Genomic DNA, 27,637 nt, shown 5'->3' with positions numbered 1-27,637 from the left:
AGAGAGAGGGATCTGAGGTGAGAAGTTTTGGTCGCGATCACAAATTTTACAGTTTGGGAAGGTTCAGACCCACATTTTTTTATTCAGCTCTTTTTCTAGTTGTCGGCCTGTGGGATTTCATCAGGTCACAAAAGGCCTTATTTTACAACTAATTAGCTTTTGTGGCATCTGTTACTAGTTTGTCTCTAATGATGTCAGTGATTTTCATATTTTCCTTATTGCTTATGGCACATAGCAGTTACTTTGCGTACAAAATCATTTGCAGAGACTGACGAAGAAAATTGGAAGGGAACTGGAGCGATTCCTATAGCAAACTGTGCTCAGTGTAAAGCAGGCTTAATTCAGACATTTTTCGGCACAGATAATATACTCTATAATATTAACCATCATATATTTTGATAAAGTAAAATCAGTACACCATGTGAATACCCAGTTTCTGATTTATCCTAGTTAAGAGAAATATTTATGTATATCAAAGCATTAAATCAGATACAGGGTCTCCTAGGTACTGTAGCATGACAGTGTGTTAAAGTGGGCATAAGAAGCTACAGTATATTATGCAACTTGTTTACCACAAGGAGAAATGGTTACTGCAGCCAGCAGCCTTTGTGAATTTCATTTGGCTCTGAAACCATTTGCCTGTAAGGCATTCACACAGTGTGAAGCTGTCAATTCATTGTATGTTAACAGTGCTCAAAAAACTACAAATTTCTCTGATTAGAGCTGACTGAAATAAGATTTTGTAATGCAAATATGTTTTTTCAGTTTATTAAAAAAAAATAATTCAGGCATCCTCCCAACATCTGTTCACATTTTTTAGAATAGGTTACAACATTAAGGAATGAGCCTTTATAGAATCGAATCTGACATTTTCAGGAACTATTAAGTATATAAATAGAAAAGGCTATGCCAATGGTTTCTTTAAAAAACAAAAACAAAAAACCTATCACAGAAGTTGTCATTGTGGACCACAGCTGAGAGATGATCATGTGACACGACTTCTCTCATGGTCATAATCTCACAACATCCCTGTGACAACTGCAAGGATTGCTTATGTGGAAAAGTACTAGTAGGAAAATGTACATGTATTTTTAACTGTTTAACGCAATGCTGCGGGGGAGAGAGGGGGGAAAAGTAATCACATTGTCTCTTTTTGCTGTTCATTTCATTTCTCCATCCTATCTGTTCTGCTACAATAAACTCATTAGAAATTTAAGAATATTCTAATTTGCAGTTATTTTCAGAATGTGCTGGATTATAGGAAAGACAAAAAGAGTAGGTGAAAACGCTCCAATAACTACTGTAAATGAGGCCTGGCTGCTGTGCATATTCTTAATGGCGGTAAAATAAATTCCTACTAGGACACAAGAATTTTCATAATAGGGAATTTTAGTATCATAATGAGTATCTCAAACTCTGAAAAAAGTATAAAAATAACAAATACCCCCCCCCCAAACCAAAAATAAATCTCCACTAATTCTGCAGAAATGGAAACCCTGACTTTAGTATAAACTTAGAATACTGTTTGTGAAGGAGAGAACCTTTCATGCCCATATGTTTTCAATTAAGTGGCAATATTGATATCTTCAGTGAAATGAGGACCTGGTTTAGTGACCAAATCCAGAAGTCTGTCATTCAAGCAAAATTTCTGTTGAAGTCAGCAGCAGATAATGTTACTATTGAAATAAATGGGAGTTCTGCCCACAGAAGGACAGGAAGATTTATCCTTATATCAGTAGTTGATTTGACTGGATGACTCTTGTTATGTTCACAATTAGATGTTAAGGATGTCTTGAGCATTATATATTTTGCTTTAATTTATTTTTCATTTTCTTTAATGTGTCAAATATAGGGGCGTCTCCAGTCCCCCGCACGCCAAGTACGTGCTTGGGGCGGCATGCCGCGGGGGGGCACTCTGCCGGTTGCCGGGAGGGCGGCAGACAGGCAGCCCTCGGCAGCATGCCTGCGGAGGGTCCGCTGGTCCCGCGGCTCTGGTGGACCCTCCGCAGGCACGCCTGCGGGAGGTTCACTGGAGCCGTGGGCTCGGCGACCGGCAGAGCGCCCCCCGCGGCATGCCGCCGTGCTTGGGGTGGCAAAATGTCTAGAGCCGCCCCTGGTCAAATAAGAGGATTTTGCATCTCAGTAGAATGTTATTAAAGCCTAACAAATATGATAGAGGGTTTTGAGCTGACTGTATAAATGGAAGATCTTTTTAGTGTGGCTCGTTGTCACTCATCACTATTCTTAAGCACATACTATATTTGAGATTTTTTTTTAAATTTAAATTCATAATAAAGCAACAGTGCATCCTATGGCTTTTGGTAAGAAACTAAAATTGAAGGGTAAGAGTTGGCCCTGTGTCTAAAATTCCAGGATTGTAGATCTAAAACTAAATATATTTTATGTATTTCAAAAAAATTGGGACAAATATTGTCTGTGTTGATACATGAATGATACATAACAGATCATGTTTCTGTGTAATTTGTTTTTTCTATAGATTACCAAAGTGGCCTTGGAATACAACAACTGTAATAAAAGCCAGGCAGCTGAACCTGTTCTTCAGCACTTGAGAGATGCAAATTCACCAGATTTTGAGTCCATTGTACCACATGCGCGAACACAAGTTGCAGACACATACTCCATAACAAAGTACCCATGCTGCAACACGGTGGTGCTCCCTCAGTGGCACTCGATCTCTAGGACTCACAATGTCTGTGAGCTTTGTATCAACCAGACCGTTGGGGTCAAACCAAGTAAAGTCAATGTACCACAGTGTAACTTTTTAGAGATAGAAGCAGCTTTGGACTCTTTCTACCTCAAGGAACATACCTTTTTCCAATTTGTATCAAATACCATAGAATGCAGCAATTTCCTAAGTTTCTATAGTCCTTTTAGCTACTACACTGCATGTTGCAGGACAGTAAATAGGGGTCTGATAAATTTAATTAGTTCTGAAAAGACCATATTTCAGACCCCTAAAGTAGCATTTTCTTCCAATGGGAAGAAAGGTAAGGATGATACCCATCATTCTATTCCTCACATTGAGGATAGGAATTGTTTTACTTCTGATCTTTGTGTTAATGGCACTCACATTACTGGCCTGAGCTGCAGGACCAACAAGACCTTGAATTTCTATCTACTGGATTCAAATTTGTTTTGGATGTATGCGGAGAGACTCGGAGCATCAAGATCTACTCATGTGAAGGAATTTGCTGCCATTGTTGATCTGAAGGAAGAGGCACACTATATCTTGGATCAGAATCAAACACTTATAAAATCAACTCTAGGTACGATATGCAGCAAACTTGTATTCAAAATTTAAATTAAGTGACTACATTAAATGAAGATAGGATGGACTTGGCAAAGAATAACAACTTTGAAAAACATGTTATTGACAAAAGCAGGTCAATTTATAAAGTGAGCCTATGGAAAGCATTCTGGATCTTCATCTGCTTAATAATTAATCGAACAGTAAAGGGTTGTTCTAGGGTATGATGAAAGAATGAATAATTTCACAATCCAGGAATAACTTACTCAGTTCAAGTGGAAATTTTGCCAACCTCAACCTCATAGTATTTGTCAATGGGTTATCAATAGGTATGCCATCAAACTATAGGAATTTCCCTAAATGATCAATCCACGAAACCAGATTGCCAGCAGATTTAAAGAAGTGTGCCATAGCTCAAATAACTGCTGATGCCTTAGAGAAAATTATTAAGATGACTTTATGACTTTAAGATGTGATTAATTGCACTGTTAATAATAGAATACTATTTATTTAAATATTTTTGGATGTTTTCTATATTTTTCAAATATATTGATTTCAATTACAACACCGAATACACAGTGTATAGTGCTCACTTTATATTTATTTTTTATTACAAATATTTGCACTATAAAAAACAAAAGAAATAGTATATTTCAGTTCACCTCATATCAGTACTATAGTGCAATCTCTTTATCATGAAAGTTGAACTTTCAAATGTAGAATTATGTACAAAAACCCCCCACATTCAAAAATAAAACAATGTAAAACTTTTCAATTGGTATTCTATTAACAGTGTGATTAATCGCAATTAACTTTTTTAATCGCAGTTAATTTTTTTGAGTTAATCGCATGAGTTAACTGCGATTAATCGACAGCCCTAATATAAACCCATCATGGTAAAAGGGGTACTTGTGGCACCTTAGAGACTAACAAATTTATTTGAGCATAAGCTTTTGAGGGCTATAGCCCACTTCATTGGATGCATGGAATGGAACATATAGTGAGGGGAGATATATACACATACAGAGAAGATGAAAAGGTGGGAGTTGTCCTAATTTAGCCTCTTAGAGTTGGTAGGACAACTTCCACCTTTTCATGTTCTCTGTACGTGTATATATATATCCTCACTATATGTTCCAATCTATGCATCCGATGAAGTGGGGTGTAGCCCATGAAAGCTTATGCTCAAATAAATTTGTTAGTCTCTAAGGTGCCACAAGTACTCCTGTTCTTTTTGCGGATAGAGACTAACACGGCTGCTACTCTGAAACCTGTAAAAGGGGAATTACCCAAAAACGAGGATGCTTGTTAGTGTGAAATTAAAAGGAGCTGTCACAAGGTTAAATGCCTGCAAGCAGCATGGGGGCTATTTAAAATCACCATAGTAGAAGATCAGACTAAATGTATACCCTGAATCAGAAAAGACAATAAGAGGACCAAAAAAATGCCACCATGGCTAAACAGAAGAGTAAATGGAAGCCGTTTAGAGGCAAAAGGGCATCTTTTAAAATTTGAAAGTCAGAACCTAGTGAAGGTAATAGGAAGGAAACAAACTCTGGCAGGTTAAGTGTAAAAGTATAATAAGGCAGGCCAACAAAGAATTTGAGAAGCAACTTGCTAAAAGATGCAAACACTAACAGTAAGAATTTTGTTAAGTATGTCAGAAGCAGGAAGCCTGACAAACAGGAAGTGGGCCACTAGAAGACCAAAGTGTTAAAGGAGCACCCAGGGAAAACAAGGCCACTGAGAGAAGCTAAACAAATTCTTTACATTGGTCTTCACTGTAGAGGATGTGGGGGAGATATCCACTGCAGAGCTATTCCTTTTGGCTACAAACCTGAAATACTATCATACAAGAGGTTTTAGAACAAATTGATAAATTAAGCCATAATAAGTCCCCAGGACCAGATGGTATTCACTCAAGAGTTCTGAAGGAACTCGGATATGAAATTGCAGAACTACTAACTGTAGTATGTAACCTGTCACTGAAACAAGCCACTGTACCAGATGACTGGAAGGTGACTGTAATGTAGCTTTTAAAAAGGCTCCAGAGACGAGCCTTGCAATTAGGAGCCAGTGAGCCTAAATTCAGTCCTGGGCAAATTGGTGGAAACTATAGTAAAGAACAGAATGATCAGACACATAGATAAACATGATTTGTTGAAGAAGAATCAACACTGCTTTTGTAAGGGAAGTCATGCCATACCAATCTATTAGAATTATTTGAGGGTGTCAACAAGCATGTGGATACGGGTGATTCGGTCAATATGCAGTGCTTGTATTTTCAGAGTCTTTGACAGGGTTCCTCACCAAAAGTTCTTAAGGAAATTAGTCATGGGATAACAGGGAAGATCCTCTCATGAACTGGTAACTGGTTAAAAGATAGGAAACAAAGGGTAGGAATAAATGGTCAGTTTTCACAATGGAAAGAGGTAAGTAGAGGGGTCTCCCAAAGATCTGTGCTGGAACCTGTGCTGTTCAACATATTCATTATCTGGAAAAGGGAGTGAACAGTGAAGTAGCAAAGTTTGCAGATGATACAGAAGTATTTACGATTGCACTTTGTGCTGGCTGTGAAGAGTTCCAGAGGGATCTCACAAAATTGGGTGACTGGGGAACAAACTGGTAGATGAAATTGATGAATGAAATGAAACGTTGGTAAGTGCAAAGAAGTGCACATAGTAAAAAATAATCTCAACTACATGTATATAATGATGGGCTCTATATTAGCTGTTACCATTGAAGAAAGAGATCTCAGAGTCGTCATGGACAGATTTCTGAAAACTTCAGCTCAGTGTGCAGCAGCAGTCAAAAAGGCTAACAGAGTGTTAGTAGCTATTAGGACAGGTATAAGAAAATAAGACAGAAAATATAATGGCACTGTATAAATCCATGGTGCACATGCTGTGTCCAGTTCTGGTAGTCCATCTCAGAAAGGATATAGTGGAACTGGAAAAGGTTCAGAGAAGGACAACAGAGATGATTAGGAATATGGAATGGCTTCCATCCAAGGAGAGTCTAAAAAGATAAGGGATGTTCAGCTTAGAAAAGAGACAATTAAGGGGAGATATGATTGAGGTTTATAAAATCATGAATGGTGTGGGGAAAAATGAATAGAGAGGTGTCATTTACTCTTTCCCACAATACAAAAACCAGGGGTCACCCAATGAAATGAATAGGCAGCAGGTTTAATACAAACAAGAGGAAGTACTTTTTCACACAACCCACAGTTAGCCATGGAACTCATTGCGGTAGAATCTTGTGATGGCCAAAAGAAAAATTGGGTTAAAAAAAGAACTAGAGAAACAACACAGAGATATGAGGTGTATTTAGTCACATTGTGTTACCTTTGTTTTTCTAACTGTATTTGAAATCATTTCTAAATTAACTTAGTAATTTGTTTTTTTTTGTGCCATTAGATACTTTTTCCAGACTTTTACACGCTTATTACATGTGTGCAGTCATTTGCTCCGAAGAGCACGTGAATTACATTCCTAACCTGCATGTCTAGTTATTTGAATGGCACACACAAGATATATAACTAGCCTTTTACACATTAAAATAACCACCTTGCACACCAGTCTTGTTAATTTCTTGCAAAAATTAAGTGCACCTTTTGGGCATGAAATTGAAAGCATACAGTTTTGAAAATCATGCCTTTAATTCAGGCAGTGTTGAAAGGGAAGAGGCAAATTCATATAAAAATCAGCCTTGTAATGTAGGCAGTGGTGAATGGGAAGAGAGGCAAATTCATGTGTGTTCATAATTGAGTATTAAAATAAGTTGCTCAGATAGGTGTATTTACATTGTTCTTGCGTCATTTATTGCCCATGGCCAGTTGCACAGTCACATTTTGCAGCAGAAATTGAAAAATAACTTAAGCAAATACCTCAGTGATTAAGATATTTAAAAAAAACAACAATCCAACTCCCATATTCCTCCCATACTCCTTAAGTAGAGTAGCTATTTTTAAACACAGATATTCTTGCAGTTAGATCTATTACTGTAATTAGCTTCTAACTGTTGGCCCAATGAGAAACTTTACAGATTGTTTCTAAAAAAAAATATCATGAACACTTAATACAGTTAAAAGACAGACCTCATCTTTTTTGTTTCTTAAGTATCAGAGGGGTAGCCGTGTTAGTCTGGTTCTGTAAAAGCAGCAAAGAATCCTGTGGCACCTTATAGACTAACAGACTTTTGCAGCATGAGCTTTCATGGGTGAATACCCACTTCTTCGGATGCAAGTCTTGCATCCGAAGAAGTGGGTATTCACCCACGAAAGCTCATGCTGCAAAACGTCTGTTAGTCTATAAGGTGCCACAGGATTCTTTGCTTTGTTTCTTAAGTATACCACAGCTAAAAACATCCCATAGTCTTTCAAAATCTAGTTGCTCAAAAAAAAACATGGAGCTTTGGTTTGGTCTTGATTTTCATGAATGTTGAGTTAAAATTTAAAAAATAAGGTTGAATTTACTATTATATGCAAATGCATCTGTTCAGGTACCTATAATTTGCTTTCCCTGTTCACTTTGGTCATTAATTTAATCCTGATTTTGTTTAGTTTTCATGCTGGTGTTCTCAGTATAGAAAATTTCCAAATGACTAAATTATTATTTGAGTATCATCTGGCATTGTATAATGCGAGTCTCAGTTCTTGGATGTATTTGGCATCATAAAGTACATAGCAGAATTATGACGTGGATCTAAATTGAACAGGAAAAATACAATTTTGACATTGTAGCACGTAATAGAAAATGATGAAGTCTCAAGGCAGTGCAGATGAGTGGTGTTTTATTTTAATCTCTATCTTTGGTGGGTTATTGTTCAAAGTTGTCTGAGAAGAAGTGAATTTTATGGAAAGAGAGTTGTCTGAGGGGGAATGTGGTCATTTGACACACAAAAGAGAGGAGACTGTTTCAAGCACATAGGCATGAAAGATGACTGGGGGGAAGGATATAAAAGAAGCAATTAGAAGAGGGACTTGGGCAGAGCAAAGGAGAGTGGGAGGGCAGTTTCCCCCCCGCCCCCAAGGCCGGGAGTGGCGCGGGGCTGAAGCCGGTGGTACATCCCCTGCTGGGAGTGGCGCGGGGCTGAAGCCAGGAGCCCCGGTGCCCCCCTTCCCCCTGCCTGAAGCTGGGAGCTGTGCAGGACTGAAGCCCTGAGTCCATGGGCAGAGTTGGGGGGGCACAAGGGTGTTGCCCCCCCCCCAAACTGCCGTGCCTTAACCAGAGTAGGCAGTCCAGGGGCAGCTCCACGCCCTACCTTCTCCTCTCCTCCAGCCCACCTCAGGCTTAGCTCTTTGGCCAGATTGGTGGGAAGCCAGAGCTAGGCAGTGCAGGGCAGCTGCTCCTCTGGTTGGTGGCACCATGGAGTGGGCAGCTGTGGCTTTCCCTCGTCTGCTGCTGGTGCCCAGGGTTGCGGCTGCTGCTCCTCCTCAGCTCCCAACCCCCTTTGACTGCTCACGCAGCTGGTAAAAGCTGAGTGGGAGGACCCGACTCTGGGGCCTACAGAGTCCTCAGGGAGCAGCCACCGCAGGGGAGCCTTCCTGGCACACAGCCCCTAGCTATCCTTCTCCCTGCAACCTGAGCTACCCCCCTGCACGCACACAGCCCCTAGCTACTCCCTGCCTACACCCTAAGCTATCCTCTGCCTGCACACAGCCCCTGCCTACACCCTAAGCTACCCTCTGCCCACATACAGCCCTTAGTTACCCCCTGCCTGTACCCTGAGTGGTCTTCAAACTTTTTGAGCTGAGTCCCACCCTTGAGTTACATTTTTTGGTTGTGGCTCCCCACAACCCAGACGGGCGGGTGGTCTGCTGAGGAGAGTTGGAGTGGAGGTGGCACTCTCTCCCTGGACCCCGCTGTGTAGAGCTGGCCTGAGCCCTGCCAGCCTCCCCCCCCCAAAACAACAATAACAACAACAACAAAGTCAAACTATGCCTATGCCCAAGGGTCCCCCCTCCCTGGCCCAGAGCCCTGAGTCCTGCTGGGCTCTGGAGTTTTTATAGCATGTCGAGGGGGGCTTCAACAAGAAAAAGGTTGAGAACCCCTCAACTAGAGTTAAGAGCAAGGTAAAAAGCAACGACACCAGTGAAGAGAAGGTTGTCGTAGTCAAGACAAAAGATAACCCAAGGCAGTTTTCTGCCTTCTGTTGCCATGTGAATGATGGTTATTCAGAAACTGAGGTAAAACTACAGAAATTATATTTAGGGCTTGTAAACTAGACTTGTATTTTTCTTTTATGCCGTAAGTCAGTTTGTCTTCCGCAAGCCAAAGTAAAAGCAGGCAGCCTAGATATTACAGATACAATGAAGCTGGAATAACCTTCTCAATGTCTGTCTTTCATTTTAGAGAACTTCATTCAAAACTTCAGCATTCTCTACAGTCCCTTGAAAAGGCATCTTGTTGGCGACTCTTCAGTTCATTTTCCTGCACTGCACGTAATCACCGAAGTGACTACTAATACCTTTCGTGATGTGGTGGTTTTGAGTGAAAAGGTACAGCTCATAACTTCAATTACATCGAGGGATTAATCACATTTTGAAGAATAGGATCACAGAGTTCATTCTTCTGAATTTTCATTGTTTAAAACTAAAGGGTCTCCTCCTCTCCCATCCATGCAGTAACACTAATTGTGTACATAATTTTAAACAAGGGCACTCCATGAAAGTTGTACTTCACAGTCATTTAAATTTAGGAGACCACTCTGATGGCACAAAGCAGCCAGAAAATTAGCCAAACCAGCTCCCTGAAGACACCCACCCTCTGCCTTCCTGTGCTGTGTGTATTTGCCATAGCTGTGGTTTAGCCTTTTGTATTCTTATTTGCTAAATGTGGTTGAATTACATATATAATTGTGGGGATGGAGAAGTCCTGCTTTGCCCTTGTTTTCATGGTGGCAATTCTTAACCAATTAAGTAGAGTTTGAGACCCAAGGTCAAGAACAGGTCCCAAGCCTACTCAGTCTTGAATGGAATTGGAGATATGTATGATGAACATTGCTTTTATGAACCAGTTAAGGCTGTAGAGATTGTTCTGGTTGCAGAGGGAGCCACTTGCTGTCTTACTGGAACTAAGGTACAAAATAGTGAATAAAAGTGATTGGGAAGTAACTATAACAGAGAAAATTGAAGGTTGTAAAACAAAGAAACAAAAATCCGAACAAAAAGTAGTACTTTAAAAGCATACATCACAAAAATCCATAGTAAAAAGCTTTTTGATTTCATGATGTGAAATTTTTTGATATACAGTGTAATTTTGAAGGGTGCCTAAAGTACTTTATATAATTTGATTCTTTAAATGTGTGACTGAATTTGGACTAATATTATTTGGCTACTAGGATAGCAGAGAATGAATGCATGTGCAATATTCAGTTTCCAGTGTCCCCAGTGCCTAGTGTGCTAGCTGCAGGGAAATTGCTTAGTTTTCTAGAGTTCCCCAGAGATTTTCTATTTAAAGTGTGCAATGACCATTAGTTAAGTGGGAATTAAAGGCTGGTCTTGGAATCTGAGTATCTGTGAATTTGAGAAAACTGGTCCATCTCTTCCTTCATGGGCCTTGGGGTTAACAGGACTGCCTACATTTCCCTCAACATGTTCATAATACTTGCAGCTCTGAATTAAAATAATGATTATAATCAAATCTCATGCTTCAGGGCTTCAGCCAATTGCCTGCAGCAGTCAAGAAGGATTTTTTTCCCCTCTGCATGATGTATTCATTGGCAAGGAGGGAGATTTTCTTCATCTGAAGCAGCAGAGATTCCCCACAGTAGGGGACAAGACAGTGGACGTGGGGTGGACCAGATTATGCCTGGCTGGTGAATCTTGCTCACATGCTCAGGTCATATTAATTGCCAGATTCGGGATTTGGAAGGAAATTTCCCATAGGCCACATTAGCTGGAACCTTGGTGGTTTTCGCCTTCTGCTCCAGCATGGTACTGGTTCACCTGCTGGAGTCATCTGGGCATAATCAGTTCCCTTCCATTGCTCAGGGCTTGGATATTGGGGACACCTTGACTCTCTTGTTCTCTGCCTGTGGTGCATGGTTTAGTTTCCTGAAGATTGAAGAACTTTAGTGTAACTAAAGTCTTTGAGTTCAGCACAGAAGTATCGGAGTGAAATTTAATATCCTGTGATATATAGGAGGTCAGACTAGGTGATCTAATGGTCCCTTCTGGCCTTAAATTGTTTGAAACTATGAAAGAACAATCATGAGAACTATAAGATACTTTGATACTCTGTTTGCATTTAGTGGAAACCAAGTAATCCTGTTTGGTCATTTTTCTGGTTTTGAACATTAGAGAAGGATGATTTATGGATGACTGCTAGATGACATTAAGTGAGCACAGAGCCACATATGTTTTGTTGGTGCATCAGTATAACAGTATAGAGTGGCTATGTTGTCAGTGCCATCCACGAGTCAGATTGCTCATTCCATTTTAGTCATTGGGCCCAATTCACCTCAGTGCTATAGATGATCTTGGTGCAGAGAATGATGAGGGATTAAAGATGGTTTTATGCCACCTTTGTATCTCCCTGATGGTGGGGCCATCATGGGCTGGTTGAGCTCCCAACAGAGGTCGGAGCCCAGTAGGCTTGCACCTGGCTGCCAGTGACAACCCAGGCCTCAGAATGTTATGGCCATATCTCTTTTTCCCAGGCTATGCTATCGACATGCCCCCTGCATCAGGGATTCCTGCTGGGTGTGGCACCGAGCCATTATCTCAACCTTGCACTTGCTGAGGATACCCCTCATGTTGAGAAAATTTCTCTATGAGCCCTGCAACAGTTTTCTTCTTTCTTTTTGCTTCAGGAGCACCAATGAGTTGGGTCCATTGCTTGGTTGACAGGGGGTGTAGAAAGATGAGGTTACATTTTCTTTTGTTGTTAAATAGCTCAAATGTTTTGTTTAACCCAGTGATGACTATTTCTGCTTTATGTAAACAAACCCCAGTTGCTAACTGAATTTCTCCCCCTCCCCCCCAGGATGTCTTGCTGCTCTATTATGCGCAATGGTGTGGATTCTGTGCTTCTCTTAATCACATCTTTATCCAACTAGCACGCCTTCTGCCTCCAAATAACTTCACTGTGGCGAGGTAAAAGAATCTATCCTCATTTTCCACAGTATTTTTAACTATATTGTTGTGACTACTTAGACTTCCAGACATGCATATATGGATATTTTTTAGCTTGTAAAGTTGACATAGTGCCGTTAATTTCTACTAATTCATGTTTAATTTTAAATTAAGATTGCATGTCTGTCAAATTAGATTCAAGTCCCATGAATTTGTTATAAGCAGTGCATTATAACATTACATAATAAGTTTAGAATATTACTATTAGATTCCAATTTAGTCTGTTTACTCAAAATTGAGTTGAGTGAGCTCATCAGCTCAGAGGAAAAATATATGTAAAGAGAAAGAACAAATGTATACTGTACTTCGGGTAGATGCTTTCTCTCTCCTTTGTACGTACATTTTGTTTTCATGTAAGTAGTGACTATTATGCTAAAAGGTTTAGCACAGGGTGGTGGTTGGATTGCTGTCCTGCTAGAGTTTTTTCCACGTTTAAATAAAGTGATTTTTTTTATCTAGTACACAGTTTGTGGTAGATTGAAATCCTCAGAACTGATAGACAGCAAAACACAGAACCTGGTAAATCATGGGCGGCAAGAGTGCAAACTTTTTCACACCACTCCTCCAAAAGCCGTAGCAAAACCATGTGCAATATTATATTCTATTATTTGAGAAATAATTTGGGATTATGAATCCAAGGCTATATTGTGCAAGGAGCAAGACTTTTGAGTGTTTAACAGTGCCACCTTGGCATTCCCTTACTGCCATGTCTTTTACATCAGCACTTGCAAACTCTTCTTGAGTTGCATCTTTTGCCATTTCACTCTGGCTGAAATTCACTTTGACCAAGGGCCAACCTGAGGCCTATTTATCACATAAGCCCAATTTTTAAGACTTTAAGTGGGAACCTATCATTTATGCTGGGACAAATCACACTCTCAATGAGTAATCTAAATCAGGGGTTCGCAAACTTATTTGATTGGGCCCCCCTTCTTTGTGCCTGTAGTTCTTTACACACACTCCCCTCCCACGAGTATATATACTGCCACCCAGCTCTGAAGGCAGAGTAGAGAGCAACGGCTGCTGGCTGGGCACCCAGCTTTGAAGGCAGCACCACGCCAGCAGCAGCACAGTGGCAATGTGAAAAATGATATTTGAGCTCCAGCTGCCCCCTTTATTTCTGCCTTCCAGGTGTGCGTGGCCCTTCTGTGTGAGCCCCAGCCACTTGGGGCTGACAGCCAGACCTCTTTAAAAAAAAAAAAAAAAATGGCGTGCACCTCATGCCTCCCTCGACACATTCCTTTGCCTCCCTTGGAAGGCCTGCCCCATAGATTGAGAACCACTGATCTATACAATACTTCATCCAAGTTTTGCCATTCCCTCTTACTGATAATATTTAACCTGTTGCACCATACATAGCTTAGGCTAATAGTGGAGCAAGAATGTCTTCAATGGTCTGACAACCAGCTAGCTATATAGTTTTTTTTTAAGTAACTATAAAATGAATACAGTATTAGAAAAAAATCCTTTAATTTAATTTAATTAATCTTATTTTAATGAGTTGTTAAAACAATCCTAAAACCTGCTTTTCTAAGTAAATTCAAAATTTCACTCTGTCTTGGCACCAGCTTCCCTTGAGGTTTGATTGCTGAATTTCAGTTTTATTACAGGGCCTATTCTGTTTCTGTTCCCATCTTCTCTCTCATTCCCAGAGGTAGTGGAGTGGTTACTTTGGCTACTCTCCATATTCTTTTCCTTTCCTACACAGGAATCAGATGGTTCTGATTAACTGTAACAGAATCCACCTCCTGGTTTAAGAGGAGGTACAACATAATACAAACATAATATACCACTGTTATTACAGTGCAAGCACACAAAAACAAATTGGGGGGGGGGTTTAGAAAGGCAAATAAAGGGATTGGACAGATTTCATTGGGGAGCAAGTTCCATGTTGTAGGGCCCACTGCCACAAAAACAGTCTCATGCCTCCTGCTATTTAAGCTTCCCATCAGTCAGTGAAAAGGCTAATCTACATGCATTTTTTGTACTACTTCAACAATATCAGTTTCTAAACCATTATAGTTAAAACGGTACAGAAACTCCCCAAAGCTCAACGAGTAAGTCTGCAGTGTAGCCAGGGCCAACACAGTTAAGACTTAAAAAAACAGCACTGCTAATTTAAAGTCAACCTACTGTAATAATAAACAGCTATAGATTATTGACAATCTGTACCCATCTGTAAGATGGTGCTCTCCTATTATAATGGATGAAACTCAAAAGTCTCAATATTGTCCAGAGCACACTAAACTTGTGGTGTCCTGGAATAAGTGATAAATAGCTGTGTATAAGCATACAGCTGAATGGATGCTTGCTGTGATGAGCCATATGAGGTGTTTCCTATTCTGAGGTCTGAAAATCTCTCTCTCATATTATTGTTTATAATGAGAAATCTGGTTTTCTGGGAATCAAGATAAAGGGTTTTTTTAATTAATTGCTGTGTTATTAATTTACCAAATGTCTTTCCATATTTTTCCCAAGACAACATGTAGCTGACACCATACATCCTACACAGTTGCTAAACAAAATTTCTAATGATGGCTTTCTTTCCACGTACATTGTATAAATCAGGGGTTCTCAGACGTATTTGATTGGCCCCCCTTGTTTGTTCCTGTAGTCGTTTACACACCATCCCCCCCAAAAGTACATATACTGCCACCCAGCTCTGAAGGCAGAGGCAGAGTGGAGAGCAGTGGCTGCTGGCTGGGCACCCAGCTCTGAAAGCAGCGCTGTGCCAGCAGCAGCACAGAAGTAATAGAGGCCATGTGAAAAATATTTGTCAATATCACTTTTCACAGCAGATTTATCACTCCATTGCCACACTTACTTCTGCGCTACTGCTGCCACCGTGGGCTAACAGCCAGAGCCCCACTGCCTTCAGGTGACGGATTGGGGTCGAGGGTGTGGGGGAAGAGTGTGAGCCTGGGTGTCGGGGCTCCAGCTATCTCCTTTATCCCCACCTCCCAGGTGTGCACAGCCCTTCTGCAGGGCTGACAGTCAGAGCTCTCTCCTCTCCCCCCCTCCCCCCTCCCAAAAAGCACACAGCTCGCGCCTCCTTTGATACATTCCCACGCCTCACTTGGGAGGCCTGCCCCATAATTTGAGAACCGCTGATATAAATGATTGAAACGGCAGCCAATGGTTGTCGGATCAGCATATCTCAAAACAAGAGTTCTTCCCAGTACACACAGTAAGTGGCAATGATTAGTCCAGGTTTAATTCATTTACTGAATAAGAAAATTGTGAATATTTATACTAATTTCATTTTCTGGCAGGAAAATATCAGCTAGAGATCTATGTTATGACAATTTGCTAAACTGGGATTAGTTGTCTTGAGTATTATGTGTAACTCTTCTAATTTGTCTTCACCATGTTTCTTATGTCAGAATACATTTAGGCATGTTTTCTCTTGTGACCTCTAATTCCCCTCCAAAATAAACAACAACACAAAATGGATATTTCAGAAGCAAAAGTAATAGATGGAATGTTCAGCTGCATCTTTATCAGTTTATTTTTTATTTTTGTTTTGTTTTTAATAGAATTGATGTCACTCGAAATGACCTTCCATGGGAATTTATGACGGATCGTCTCCCAACCATTTTGTTTTTTCCTTATAACAGGTAATGTCATTTCTTTCTCTTAAAGTTTTTTTTTTCCATTTCTTGGAGTTTGAAAAATGAATCTGTTTACATGCCTAAGAGGAGAGGAAAGCCAAACAGCAATTCATTACCATGTATTCATCATTATTACCAATGCACTTTCTAAAATAGACATGCGGACAAATGATGATTTTCTGAAAGTGAATTAAATTATAGCCCAAGTGTTGTTATTTTATAGTTTGTCAGTATTTATTTGTAAACAGCAATATGTATTATTTACCTTATTTCCTTATATAATTTCCCTTCTCATTTGGTTGTGCAGCAGTTCTTTTGGCATTGTCAGAATTGACTAGTGAGTGAGAACTGGAGGGAAGAGAGTGACAGAAAAAGAGGCATGGTTGAAAAAGAGACTGTGAGAGATGTCAAAGGATCACACAATGGGCTCTTGAAGTAAGAGGCAAGACTTCTTGCCAGTTTTCTATCAGAAAAAGTTAAAATAGGCCTGGGCTGAGGCAAAGGGTCAAGCTCTTTCCTAGTAAGACGTATGGTGTGGATTAGTTTAATCTCTTAATAAGATAATTTTAAAAAATAAATAAAGTTAAAAACAGGCAAGAATTTAAAAGCTAAATTAAAATAGAAAGTTGTCTTGAATTTATATTAAAAATGCTAATAGGCAAAAGTTAAAAATAAAAGCAATAAAAGTCAAGGAGTTGGAAGTTAAAGGGAAACTCATTGTATCCTCTGGTCATAATGGTTTCCTCTGGCCTTAAAAAAATCTGTGACTCTTTTACCCTACTCCTTGGTGTCAATGATTATATTGTAAGTTGTTTGGGGAAGTTTCTTATATGTTTGTAAAGTGCATAGAACCTTCCTAAATAGTAACAGTTTAATGTCTGGGTGGAATTGACGGCTTCTCATTTCACCCAGACAGAGCCTTCTGAACCATCATTGGTTAAAGTCTCCTTCAGCAAGGAACCATTGTTAAAACTGTTTTGAAATTGTACTGGTCTTTAATATGAGATTGTCATGTCTGCATATGATGAGTCAAATGAGAAACAAGATTTTGCAAATATTAACCATATTCTTGTATTGTTTTTCTGCAGTGTTTGTTAAAGCTAAGTTTTATTTCAACCTATGAATACATCAAACACTGTGCTACAGGTCAAGGGAAAACCACATATGTAAACCAAGTTACATCATGTAATAATTTCCGGAGTAAACTATCAGTGGTTGGTGAAAGATTTTCTCATGCAAACTGCATTTAATATTTCACAAAACACTTTGATACAAGTGCAATATTTTTTCAAAGTTTTAAATAATGTTTTGGGGAAATATCAATTACTTCATCTGTCACCAGGATCTTTAATGTTACTGGTTCTGTTTCTCTTTTACCGTAGCAATGAACAATCTCACTGCACTGCTCTAACTTACATCGCAGAAAATGTTAGTATTGCAAAGCACCTTTTTTTTTCAGTCTGACTCATTAGCAAATCATTGACCTTTCATAAGGGAAGAGCTAACTTCAAATGCAACACATCTTCGCTGCATGAAGAGTGGTACTTCTTGATTTAAAAATAAATCTTTAGTAGATTAATACCTCCATAGCAGAATGATGATAAAATTTCCAAAGCAAAATGCCAGGAAGACTAGGAAATGTAAATATTGATAAGAGGAAGTGCTTCTAAAAAAGACTAAAAATACTAGTCTATGGTGGTTTCATTTATCCAGATAGACAAAAAAACAAAAACAAACACCCCAACAAATTGTAGAACCACCAGGAAATGAACAAGGAAAACAACATTTCAGGAAGTATTAGCATAATATAATATGATATACAGAATAATCTTGGGTTCTATGAAAAAAGAGTGCCACACTTTTGTATGGTTTTTGAGGAAACAAGATGAAGAAAATGTGCTTGGTCATTTTTTTCAAGGTTTTCTTCTTAACTCTTCTGGGTTTGGAGGGATTTATAGTTTGGGTTATCACAAATAGTAAACCTTCTTTCACTTTTAGGAAACTTTATTCTCTTTCATCTTCAGAAATAAAGTTGGGAATCGCTAATTTTATTGAATTTAGAAGCTCAGAAAAATATATATGTAAATTTCAGAGTACACTGTAGATTAGTGGGTTTTTTTTTTAAACAATTTGTGTATAGGCAGAGATCCTAAAGATACCTTTAATTGCAATCAAAATTAAAATCAAATTTAAAGTTCTGCTTAGAAGAGTGTGTGTGTGTGTGGGGGGTGTCTTTCACTGTAGCAATCAACCTATTAAACTTCTGAGTTCATGTCATATTATACAGAATTGTATGAAAATAAAGGGGGTGCTGTTGGGGTTCTGTTACCATTTGAATGACTGTTTCAACAAACAGGGGGAAAAAACCCAGAACTTTATGTTCCTATAATTTGTTATGGCTATGAGTGGACTCCTGTATGAAATCCACTGTCGACAACGGCAAGCAGCTTTAATGTACTGCTTCACTGCTCAGATACTGTAGAAATGGGCACTGTGGAAAAATTTTAAGTGGCCACTGTGTCACAAAAATATATGACATTGTTTCTGTAGATTTCTAAGCAAGTACTTTAAACTCCATTCCATGATCAAAAACTAAATATGTACTGTACAGAGCATATTCAGGAACATTTTTGGGGGGGGGGGTTGTTTGGTCATATTAGTTTATCACCAGTATTAATATTTTTCCTGATATCTGAAACACTTTGGGGGAAACCACTTTTGTATATTGGCTGAGATTTATTACAAGCCAATTAAATTAGTTTTATTTCTGTTGATTTTGAAGACAAATCAATTAAACACTCGTTCATTCCTTTCCCAGCATAGTTTCACAAACTTGTTTCTGAACAGGTCTCCTGTGTTTAAGTGGCTATAACAGAAAAAGACATTTTAAACAGATGTGCCATTTGGACTTTGATATGTTTGGAGTCTGGGAGGACAAAGACCCAAGAGAGGATTTATTGCTTTTCTATTGTATTTCATGTTCTTTTTCTATTTTTCTTCTTATTGTAAAGCAATATCCAGAGGCACATTTTTCTTTAAGAAAAATAAAGTTCACACTTGGAGTTGAGAGTAAAGTTAACGTTTCTTCAGGTAGATTTTAAAAAGAATATTGTCAAGCTTGTTAGACCTAAGAACTGGCTTGCCATGATATTGGGGCCATATTGAAAATTGTGTTCTCTGGATTATTTTAAATTTATTTATTTTTGCACCAAATATTCCACATTGCCTTGTGTAAAATTTTGCCTGACTCCCATTTTAAGAGTCATTTTCAGTTTTTTTTCAGTTTCTTTTAACTTTGCCAAACTGTAACCATTTGGGCTAAAATTTTACATGCTGGCTGTGCAAGTTGGGGTGAATTTTTTTGAAAATTTCAGCTAAAATGGTTTAGCTGTTTCCAAGACTGGGCTAGGGATAAATACGTAGATTGCCCATATTTTAAAAAAATCTGTCAGTCTTTTCTTAGAACAGCTCTAGTGCCCCCCTTCCTTCTCCTCCCCTCCCCAATGCTTGGAGCAGGGACTTGACATTTGATGGGGAGTGGTTTTAGTGTCAGGGATCTGCCTTTTGTCGTCTCCACGAAAATCTGCACATATTTGTCCAAGCTGTGAACTCAAGTTATAAAAGAGGCAGGGATCCTGTGGCAAAACTAGTATGCGATCATGTGCTTAAAAACTCTCCTGATGAATATGCATACAGGAACTGAATTAAGGGTGCACGGTGCTTGAGTTTGCAACCTTAATATTCTTTTAATGTAGTTTTTTTGTGTGCAATTATTTTAAAAGTAGATTTTTAGACTTTTAGTGAACTTACTTACTCGTGACTTCAGGGGCAGCTCTACGAATTTGGCCGCCCCAAGCAGGGCGGCATGCCGCAGGGGGCGCGCTGCCGGTCCCGCGGCTCCGGGGGACCTGTTGCAGACGCGCCTGCGGAGGGTGCGCTGGGAGGGCGGCAGGTGGCTCCGGCAGACCTTCCGCAGTCATGCCTGCGGGAGGTCCACCCGAGCCGCGGGACCAGCGAACCCTCCGCAGTCATGCCTGCGGGAGGTCCGCTGATCCGGTGGACCTCCCGCAGGCATGACTGTGGAAGGTCCGCCGGAGCCGCCTGCCGCCCTGCCGGCAAAATGCCGCCCCAAGCGCGCGCTTGGCGCGCTGGGGTCTGGAGCCGGCCCTGCGTGACTTAAATGGTACTGAACCAACCCGTGCCCATGTGCTTTGTCATGTGATAGCAATCTCTGTCATAAGGTGTGAGTCTTATTTTTCTTTTATCTAGTCTTACTAATCTGCTGCTATGTTTGCCTTCCTGCTCCCGCCTTCTCATTGTTTAATTGCTTGTCTTTCCTCTCTTCTCTCTGCTCTGTTTTCTTCCTAATGCTATTATCTGGTGTGTATTTTTAAAAACCAATCTTAGAGGGTTATTTTGGAGCCCATCACCATAATATCTAAGCAGTCCTTTATCTTTTAGGCTCATGGTTTAGTAAAACGTGACTTTTTCCCCTCACTGTGTTTCTATAAACAACAGTTTAGCATTTGTGATGTACACCGATGTTGTGATGTAATAAATGGTCATTATTATATATGAGTAAATTTTGTCTCTGTGTAGATTCCATATTTTTGCCAAATCATGACAAGCTGTATTAAATTTGTGTGCTCATGTAGTTAGCAATTGAGAAACACAAGACTAAGAGTATAGAAGTGACTTGTCTATCATGAGACGTTTGTAGGGGAAAAGAACCTTATCCATGTCATTACTTGTTTACTCTTTCAAGAATAGCTTAGCTTTGAACAGGAACTTCATTTGGCACAGGTTTTTGGACCGTTAGTAAAAGAAGATCATGTTGCTTTTCCTACCTGAAGTGGAATAAACAGAAGCTGCCATAAATTAAATGAAGTAAACAAACAATGTAATGTAGTATGAACGTTCCGTACGTCAATAAATTAGAGTATTTTCCAGGATTTCATAGAGAGGATCTTTTGAGGCAGCAGTGCGCTTAATAGGTCATCATAAGTACATACTCTTCCCTCTTCCCTATGTATAAACAACTAAAGCAGCCCAGGAAGCGTTGTTTTAGATTTAGGCCTGGGCTACACCAGACGAGACGCAATAAATTGATCCCCGATACATGGAACACTACCCACCGATCCGGCAGGTAGTATAGACGTACCCTTAGATGATTTGGAAGGGTATTTGGAGTTGGCAGTTGTGTCCATTTTACAGAAGTGATAGCAGTACCTTTGTGAGGCATTAGGTACTACAGTTAGATCTGTGAATAGTGGAATATTGGGCATCCCATTCTGACCAGATTTTCTCATTTCCTCTCCGGCCAGGAAACAATCTAGTGTATTTTTCAACCCTCATCTCATTCTTTTCTTTCTGTAGCTTTTCTGCTCCAGTTTGGAGGTATGCCTTTTAGTCCTTTTGGGTAACCTCAGATATTGGTCACCTGTTTAATGGTGTTACTGATTGATCCAGAGTCAGCTACCAGTATGATGTACTGACCTGGTTTTGTCTTCTTATCTTCATTGTTTTTCTCAGGTATTGTATTGGGAGACTAACATACATTCATCCTACTCTTAGCTAATTGGCCTTATTGCTGCATAGAGGATATATAGAGTTCTTGAGCTAAGAGTTCATGTCAGTTTTCTCTACATTTCTTCTCTTAAACAAGAGCCAAAAAGCATAAGCAGCTTTGCTAAGTAAGAGTCAAATTCTCAGTCCTTAATTGAACAAAATACTCACTGAAGTAGATAGGAGTCTTGGTAGATGGCAGATTTTCGGCCATAATGAATTGTTTTTGTGCTCTATCTCCATCATACTCATCATGATTCTAGAGATTAATTTAGGCATGGAAACTGGCCTTTTTATTTTTTTTGGACAGCTATGTCTTTGTCATCAACCTGCATGATCTTGGTGTTCAGAACAGTGAATTTTGTGTGCTTCACTGCTGAGTCTTTAAATAAGGAAAGCTGCAGCTTCTAGCTTCTGTATTTTATAGTAATGGGACTTTTATCCTTAGTTCAGCAAAACTCCCATTAACTTCAGTGGGAACTTTGCTTGATTCACCAAATCTAAGCATGATAATGTTTTTGCAGTTTGATTCTTTCATGGATTAGGCAGCTAAATAGAATTCAAAGAGTTTTTCACTGTTTTGTTTCACAGACCTATATAAGGTATAATAGTCCTATCAGTTAGTCATCTTTGAAACATCCAATTCTGTTGTTTTTATTTCCTGGTCTGAAGGGTATGTTGTGCTGACTGATTCAATACCAGGACTGGGCTACCGTGTTGTATCTTTCTTCTTTCAGAATAGTCCATTTTGGGTGCATTCCGCATGTAATGCTTTTACCCATCTCACTTTGATTCACTCACAGCCAGGCTTCCCCTCTCAATACTTCCTCAGCGTGATCAACACGAGTTTATCCAATTTGATGGGTCACACTGTGTGCCTATTACATGCTGTAAAGCCCGTTACTGATTTGGCAAACAAAGGAACTTTGTAGAAAAGAGTGCAGCTGGTGCTTTTCAAGAAATCTCTGAATTTGGACAGAAGGATTATGATCACAGCTGGAGTTCCTGAATATACGAGTTGTTTCTCTCTCCAGTGAATCATAGAACTTAAGATCAGAAGGGACCATTATGATCATCTAGTCTGACCTCCCGCAAGATGCGGGCCACAAAAGCTGACCCACCCACTCCTGAAATAATTCTCTCCCTTCACTCAGCTGTTGAAGTCCCCAAATCCTGATTTTTTAAAGACTTCAAGTAGCAGATAATCCTCCAGCAAGTGACCCCTGCCCCATGCTGCGGAGGAAGGCGAAAAACCTCCAGGGCCACTGCCAATCTACCCTGGAGGAAAATTCCTTCCCGACCCCAAATATGGCGATCAGCTGAACCCCGAGTATGTGGGCAAGACACTCAAGCCAGACACTCAGGAAAAAGATTTTCAATATCCCAACATTGACCCTCGGTACTAATTACCAGTGGTGGCAAGTTATTGACCTATTGACTAAATCACGTTATCCTATCAAACCATTCCCTCCATAAACTTATCAAGCTTAATCTTAAAGCCAGAGAGGTCCTTCGCCCCCACTGTTTTCCTCGGTAGGCTGTTCCAGAATTTCACTCCCCTGATGGTTAGAAACCTTCGTCTAATTTCAAGCCGAAACTTCCCGACTGCCAACTTATATCCATTTGTTCTCGTGTCCACATTAGTACTGAGCTGAAATAATTCCTCTCCCTCCCTGGTATTTATCCCTCTGATATATTTAAAGAGAGCAATCATATCTCCTCTCAACCTTCTTTTGGTTAAGGAAAACAAACCGAGCTCCTCAAGTCTCCTTTCATACGACAGGCTTTCCATTCCTCGGATCATTCTAGTGGCCCTTCTTTGTACCCGTTCCAGTTTGAATTCATCCTTCTTAAACATGGGAGACCAAAACTGCACACAGTACTCCAAATGAGGTCTCACCAACGCCTTGTATAACGGGACTAGCACCTCCCTATCTCTACTAGAAATACCTCGCCTAATGCATCCCAAGACCGCATTAGCTTTTTTAACGGCCACATCACATTGCCGACTCAGTTCTGCAGCATAAGATAGCGAGTCCCATGCCCAGTTCTCCTCAACAACTTTAACATTGTCTCAATAAATCTCAGATTTGTATCTAATAAACAAACAGGATTTTGCTGGTTAATATATAAAAGTGTACCCCAGGCTTAGTACTTGTCTTAAGCACAGATATTCCTGATTAGAATTGTGGAAATATGACAGTTCCCCATTAATTTCCAGTAGGTGGTAACAAGTTTTTTTTATCTGGAAACTGTATAGTATGAGATCTAGTATAAAGGGGAAAGTACACTTTGGACTGGATGTTTCCTTTGTTACCTCACTTAGAGTTGAATTAAGGCAAACTTGTATAAAACCAGTTACCTCTATTCAGAAAAATCACTGTTCTATAGTAAGAGATATTTTATCTTCACCATATTAAAGGTGAAAAAGCTTGAGGGCGGGGGGGTGGGGGAGGTGTATATTTTTTTTCCATTCAAAAATGTTTCTTTAGATACTAAAAACCACAAATTACTTCAACATTTTTATTAACAGTGTAAAATTGTAACCTACTATATAACCCTTTAAACTGGGTCTGTTTCGAACCGAACTGTGCCATTTTGTTGGGTACCTGCAACTTAAAAACCCACCCAAGGAAAACGCAGTATGGTTATGATTGTTGTTGAGCATTTGCAAGTGTGGTTTTCTATTAAAATGACATACAGGACTGAATACTGCATATTCCAGTAATCTGCTTAGGGCAAGGACAAGAGTAGGAGAGAATCTTCCTTTCCCTTCAGCTGAAGTGCAATAGCATTTACTCTTAAACAGAAGGCTTTCCTTGCTCATTAACATGGTGGAATAGGGCCTTGCTATGTTTCATACACTTTGTTTTAAAATAGAAAGTTTGAGTGGTAGCTTCTGTAAGTCTGTGGCTGCAGAAAATTAAATAAAGAAAGAAACCCTCTTCATTAATATTGCCCTACCACAGGCTTCTGACCACAGTCGTCAGTGCTTTGGACACCTAGATCTTAAAACTCAAATTCTTACAAAGCAGAAAAGAAAAATCTCAGATTTTCTTTAGAGGGACATTTAATCTGGTTCCTCCATTATAAAGTAAGGAGTCAGTATTTTATGACTGTTGTTGAACTGGTTTCTTAACACATCAGAGTAACTAAATTTTCTGCAGCAACCCCTTCCTCCTCCATTACCCTCTAAATAAAGGAAAACTTAATTCTTGCTGACATTTAACCCTTTTTCTTATGGCACTCTACATATTGCTTTAATATACACCAGAAAAGGATTACTACACAATTGTTTTATGGTTGAAGGGCATTACACAACCATTTCCTTTATAAAAGCTGGGTTAGCATTTTGTTCCCTTTCATAAATCTAACAGGGGGGGAGGGGCTGGCTACTTGTGACTTGTTCTAGAGTTAAGGAAATTAAAACAGCTTTCAAAAAGCTTCCCTTTTATTTACCTGTTTAGAATTTGACACACTGCTCAACCAGGAGAAAATATGATTGTTGTAAACTTAGGCCCAAATTCTGTCCTCTACCCTCAAATGCAGGCAGATTCCCTAGATTTGGATTGTATGCTTCTGTGGCCCAAGTTCTGCTCATTCATACCTGTGCTTTTATTCTAAGCCCTGAAAGGTGCTTAATGTTTCCTTTCAAGAAGAATTTAAATGGGAAGGCACTTATGCTTTCATTCAAAAACAAAATGAGGCACTGAGGGAAATGAAGGGATAAAAACAGCTCTTTCAATTGTCATTTTCCTTTAATAGCGTGTATCTATTGGGTTTCCGGGAAACGGGGCAGCTGGGTCATTTCCATTCTGAGCTCAACACACACACAAAATCAAGTTCTTCATTATGAGATAATAATAGGTTATGATTTTACAAGCTTTTCACTGAACTTATTGAGGTTGCTTCTTGAGGTCGGCTCTTTCAGGGAAACCAGTCAGAAATAGTGCTGCAGACCAGCTGTTTATCTGTACCTACCTGTGCTAAGCTTCAAGTTCTGTTTTTCGTGTAGAAGTCAGGCATAGGATAGCACTACAGGAACTTAGAGGTGGAGCATCATCTCTGTGTTCCTTGGATTGGCTGTAGTACCACTACAGGGGTGAATGTTGGGAAAAAATGTAAAAGTATCAAATTGAGCAGTAAGTTTAAATAGTTTAAGCTGAGCAGCAATGCACACTGAAAAGGGGTAATTCTGATGCACTTAAAGAATCTCCATTTGTTACTGTGCCATGGGCAGTATGTCTCTGCTATTTCACTCACCAGTTAAGTTTTTGTTTTGTTAGCGTTCAGTCTTTCAGATTGAATACTGGCTTATACTTCATAGCAGGGTCTCAAACTAAGCCTGAGCTTTAGGAGCATATTTACCTCTCTCACAGAATGGAAGAGGCAATGATTCATTTTTCTTCCCTAGGAATACTCACTTCAGAAACAAGGGTTGGAAGTTTTCTGGTAGCCTGTATACTCTACTTATTGATTTGGGAAATGAACATTGCATCATAAAGTGTACTATAATGTTTTCCCTGGAACTAAGTTGTCAAATTGGTGTTTCTACAACAGGAAACTTTGACACAAACTACACAACTTCTGCTGCTTTGGAAGGAGGATTTTAATTTATTACCAATTATGTCTTTATTTAGCAGGCAGTTCTCAGTCAGAGTTTAGATTTGCTATAGTGCTGTGTGTTTGTAAAGCACTAAGCCTTTGGAAATATTGAATCAGAAAAGCCTTGTCCTCTAGGAATAGCTCCATTTGCTGTCTTGGATACAATGGCCTAGTGTATAAATTCAGTTTCCAAAAAAAATTGTAAACTAAATGTCTAGGGGTGTGCCTTAAGTACAGTGAAACTAAAGGATTTTTTTTCTTGCATCTTAGATTTTTAAAAATGAAGGACCAAGGACTAGGTTTCAACTACTTTGATAACATTGAGTTAGGAGGCTTATACTTCTGTCAGAATTGTTTAAGCAGAATGAAAGTTGCCTTTAGATGCAAGATATATTATCAGCTTGTAGAACACTAAGGCTTTTTTAATTGCACCTGCAAATTAAATGTCAACACTACTGCCCTCCCCCCCCCCCACGTAAGAGTCACCTCTTCAGCCCCATTTCCTGAGGAAGCATGTATTTAAGCCCTACAGTTTACCTTGAAGGTTGTTAAAGTTGGGTTTTTCTGAACTAGAATGGGTGAGCAAAGAGCAAAAGCAAGTTCCAGAGCAGAGAAACATCATTTGCCCCCTCAAACAAGTCTAGGGATTCTTAGTAACCTTAACAGATCAACTGAGGGGCTAGAGTACAACAAATGAGGTAGCCCCTTTACTATAGGCAGGATTCCGATGACTAGAAAACAGATCTAATACTGTCTTGAATTATAGACATGTAACCTGCCTGCCACTGTAGTCCATGGACCAGTTATAAAATGCTCCAGCAATGGTTTGCTTGATCCGCCATTAAGCCATACTGAATTAAGTGATGTCTGAGTGGTGTAGGTGGTGATAGATGCTAGATAAGTAGCTTTCAAATAAGTGGACAATTCTGACAGAAGGGGGAATAGATCTACTGTAATCCATTATAAGTTTGGGCCTCAACATTTTGAGGTAGTGATGGAAAAATTAGTTCCCATCCTGTTGTGTACAGTAAGTCAAATTTTGCTTGCAACACTACTGAGTCTAAGCTTCCAGAATTGTATGCATGGTATTCTAGTGGTAGGAAGGGCAGGCTGTAGTTTGGGGGGCAGGGGGAGAGAGAGAAGCTGCTTTTGAAGAAATGCCTTTGAGGGAGTAGTAGTCTTGGACAAGAGATTTTGGCTAGTCCATGCATCAAGTAAAACTTAAGACAAGTTTACTAGAGGAAAACTGGCATCAAGTCTGTTTGAAAAATCAAGTTTTTTACAAGGAGATATTGTGAAGTCAAGCTCTGTCTCATGTTATATACTAAATCAGTTTTAGCCATCTTCCAACCTCTATTTGTTTTCACCAAATAGTAGGATGACAAAATAGAAGCTATTGCTTGCTAAAATGACATCGGTTTCTGAAGTATTAGTTGTTAATGTAACTAT

General features: G+C 39.5%; 1 protein-coding gene across 5 annotated transcripts in view; it reads left to right on the top strand.

Moving 5' to 3' along the window:
- Positions 1–27,637, top strand: part of TXNDC11 (thioredoxin domain containing 11) — a 105,897-nt gene that overhangs the window by 76,869 nt on the left and 1,391 nt on the right. For 4 of the 5 annotated variants that reach the window (XM_044979404.1, XM_044979405.1, XM_044979406.1 and 1 more), the window contains 4 exons: positions 2,498–3,287; positions 9,625–9,770; positions 12,259–12,368; positions 15,944–16,024. In XM_044979404.1, the coding sequence (XP_044835339.1) occupies positions 2,498–3,287; positions 9,625–9,770; positions 12,259–12,368; positions 15,944–16,024 (1,127 nt within the window). Of the gene's footprint in view, positions 1–2,497; positions 3,288–9,624; positions 9,771–12,258; positions 12,369–15,943; positions 16,025–16,325; positions 16,454–27,637 lie in introns of all 5 variants that reach the window. The other variant, XR_006572396.1, reaches the window with a different exon arrangement.

This window comes from Mauremys mutica, chromosome 11, assembly GCF_020497125.1.
Source record: "Mauremys mutica isolate MM-2020 ecotype Southern chromosome 11, ASM2049712v1, whole genome shotgun sequence".
NCBI lineage: Eukaryota > Metazoa > Chordata > Testudines > Geoemydidae > Mauremys > Mauremys mutica.
The sequence above is the reverse complement of the archived record's forward strand: the minus strand, read 5'-3'. Positions and strand labels throughout refer to the sequence as shown.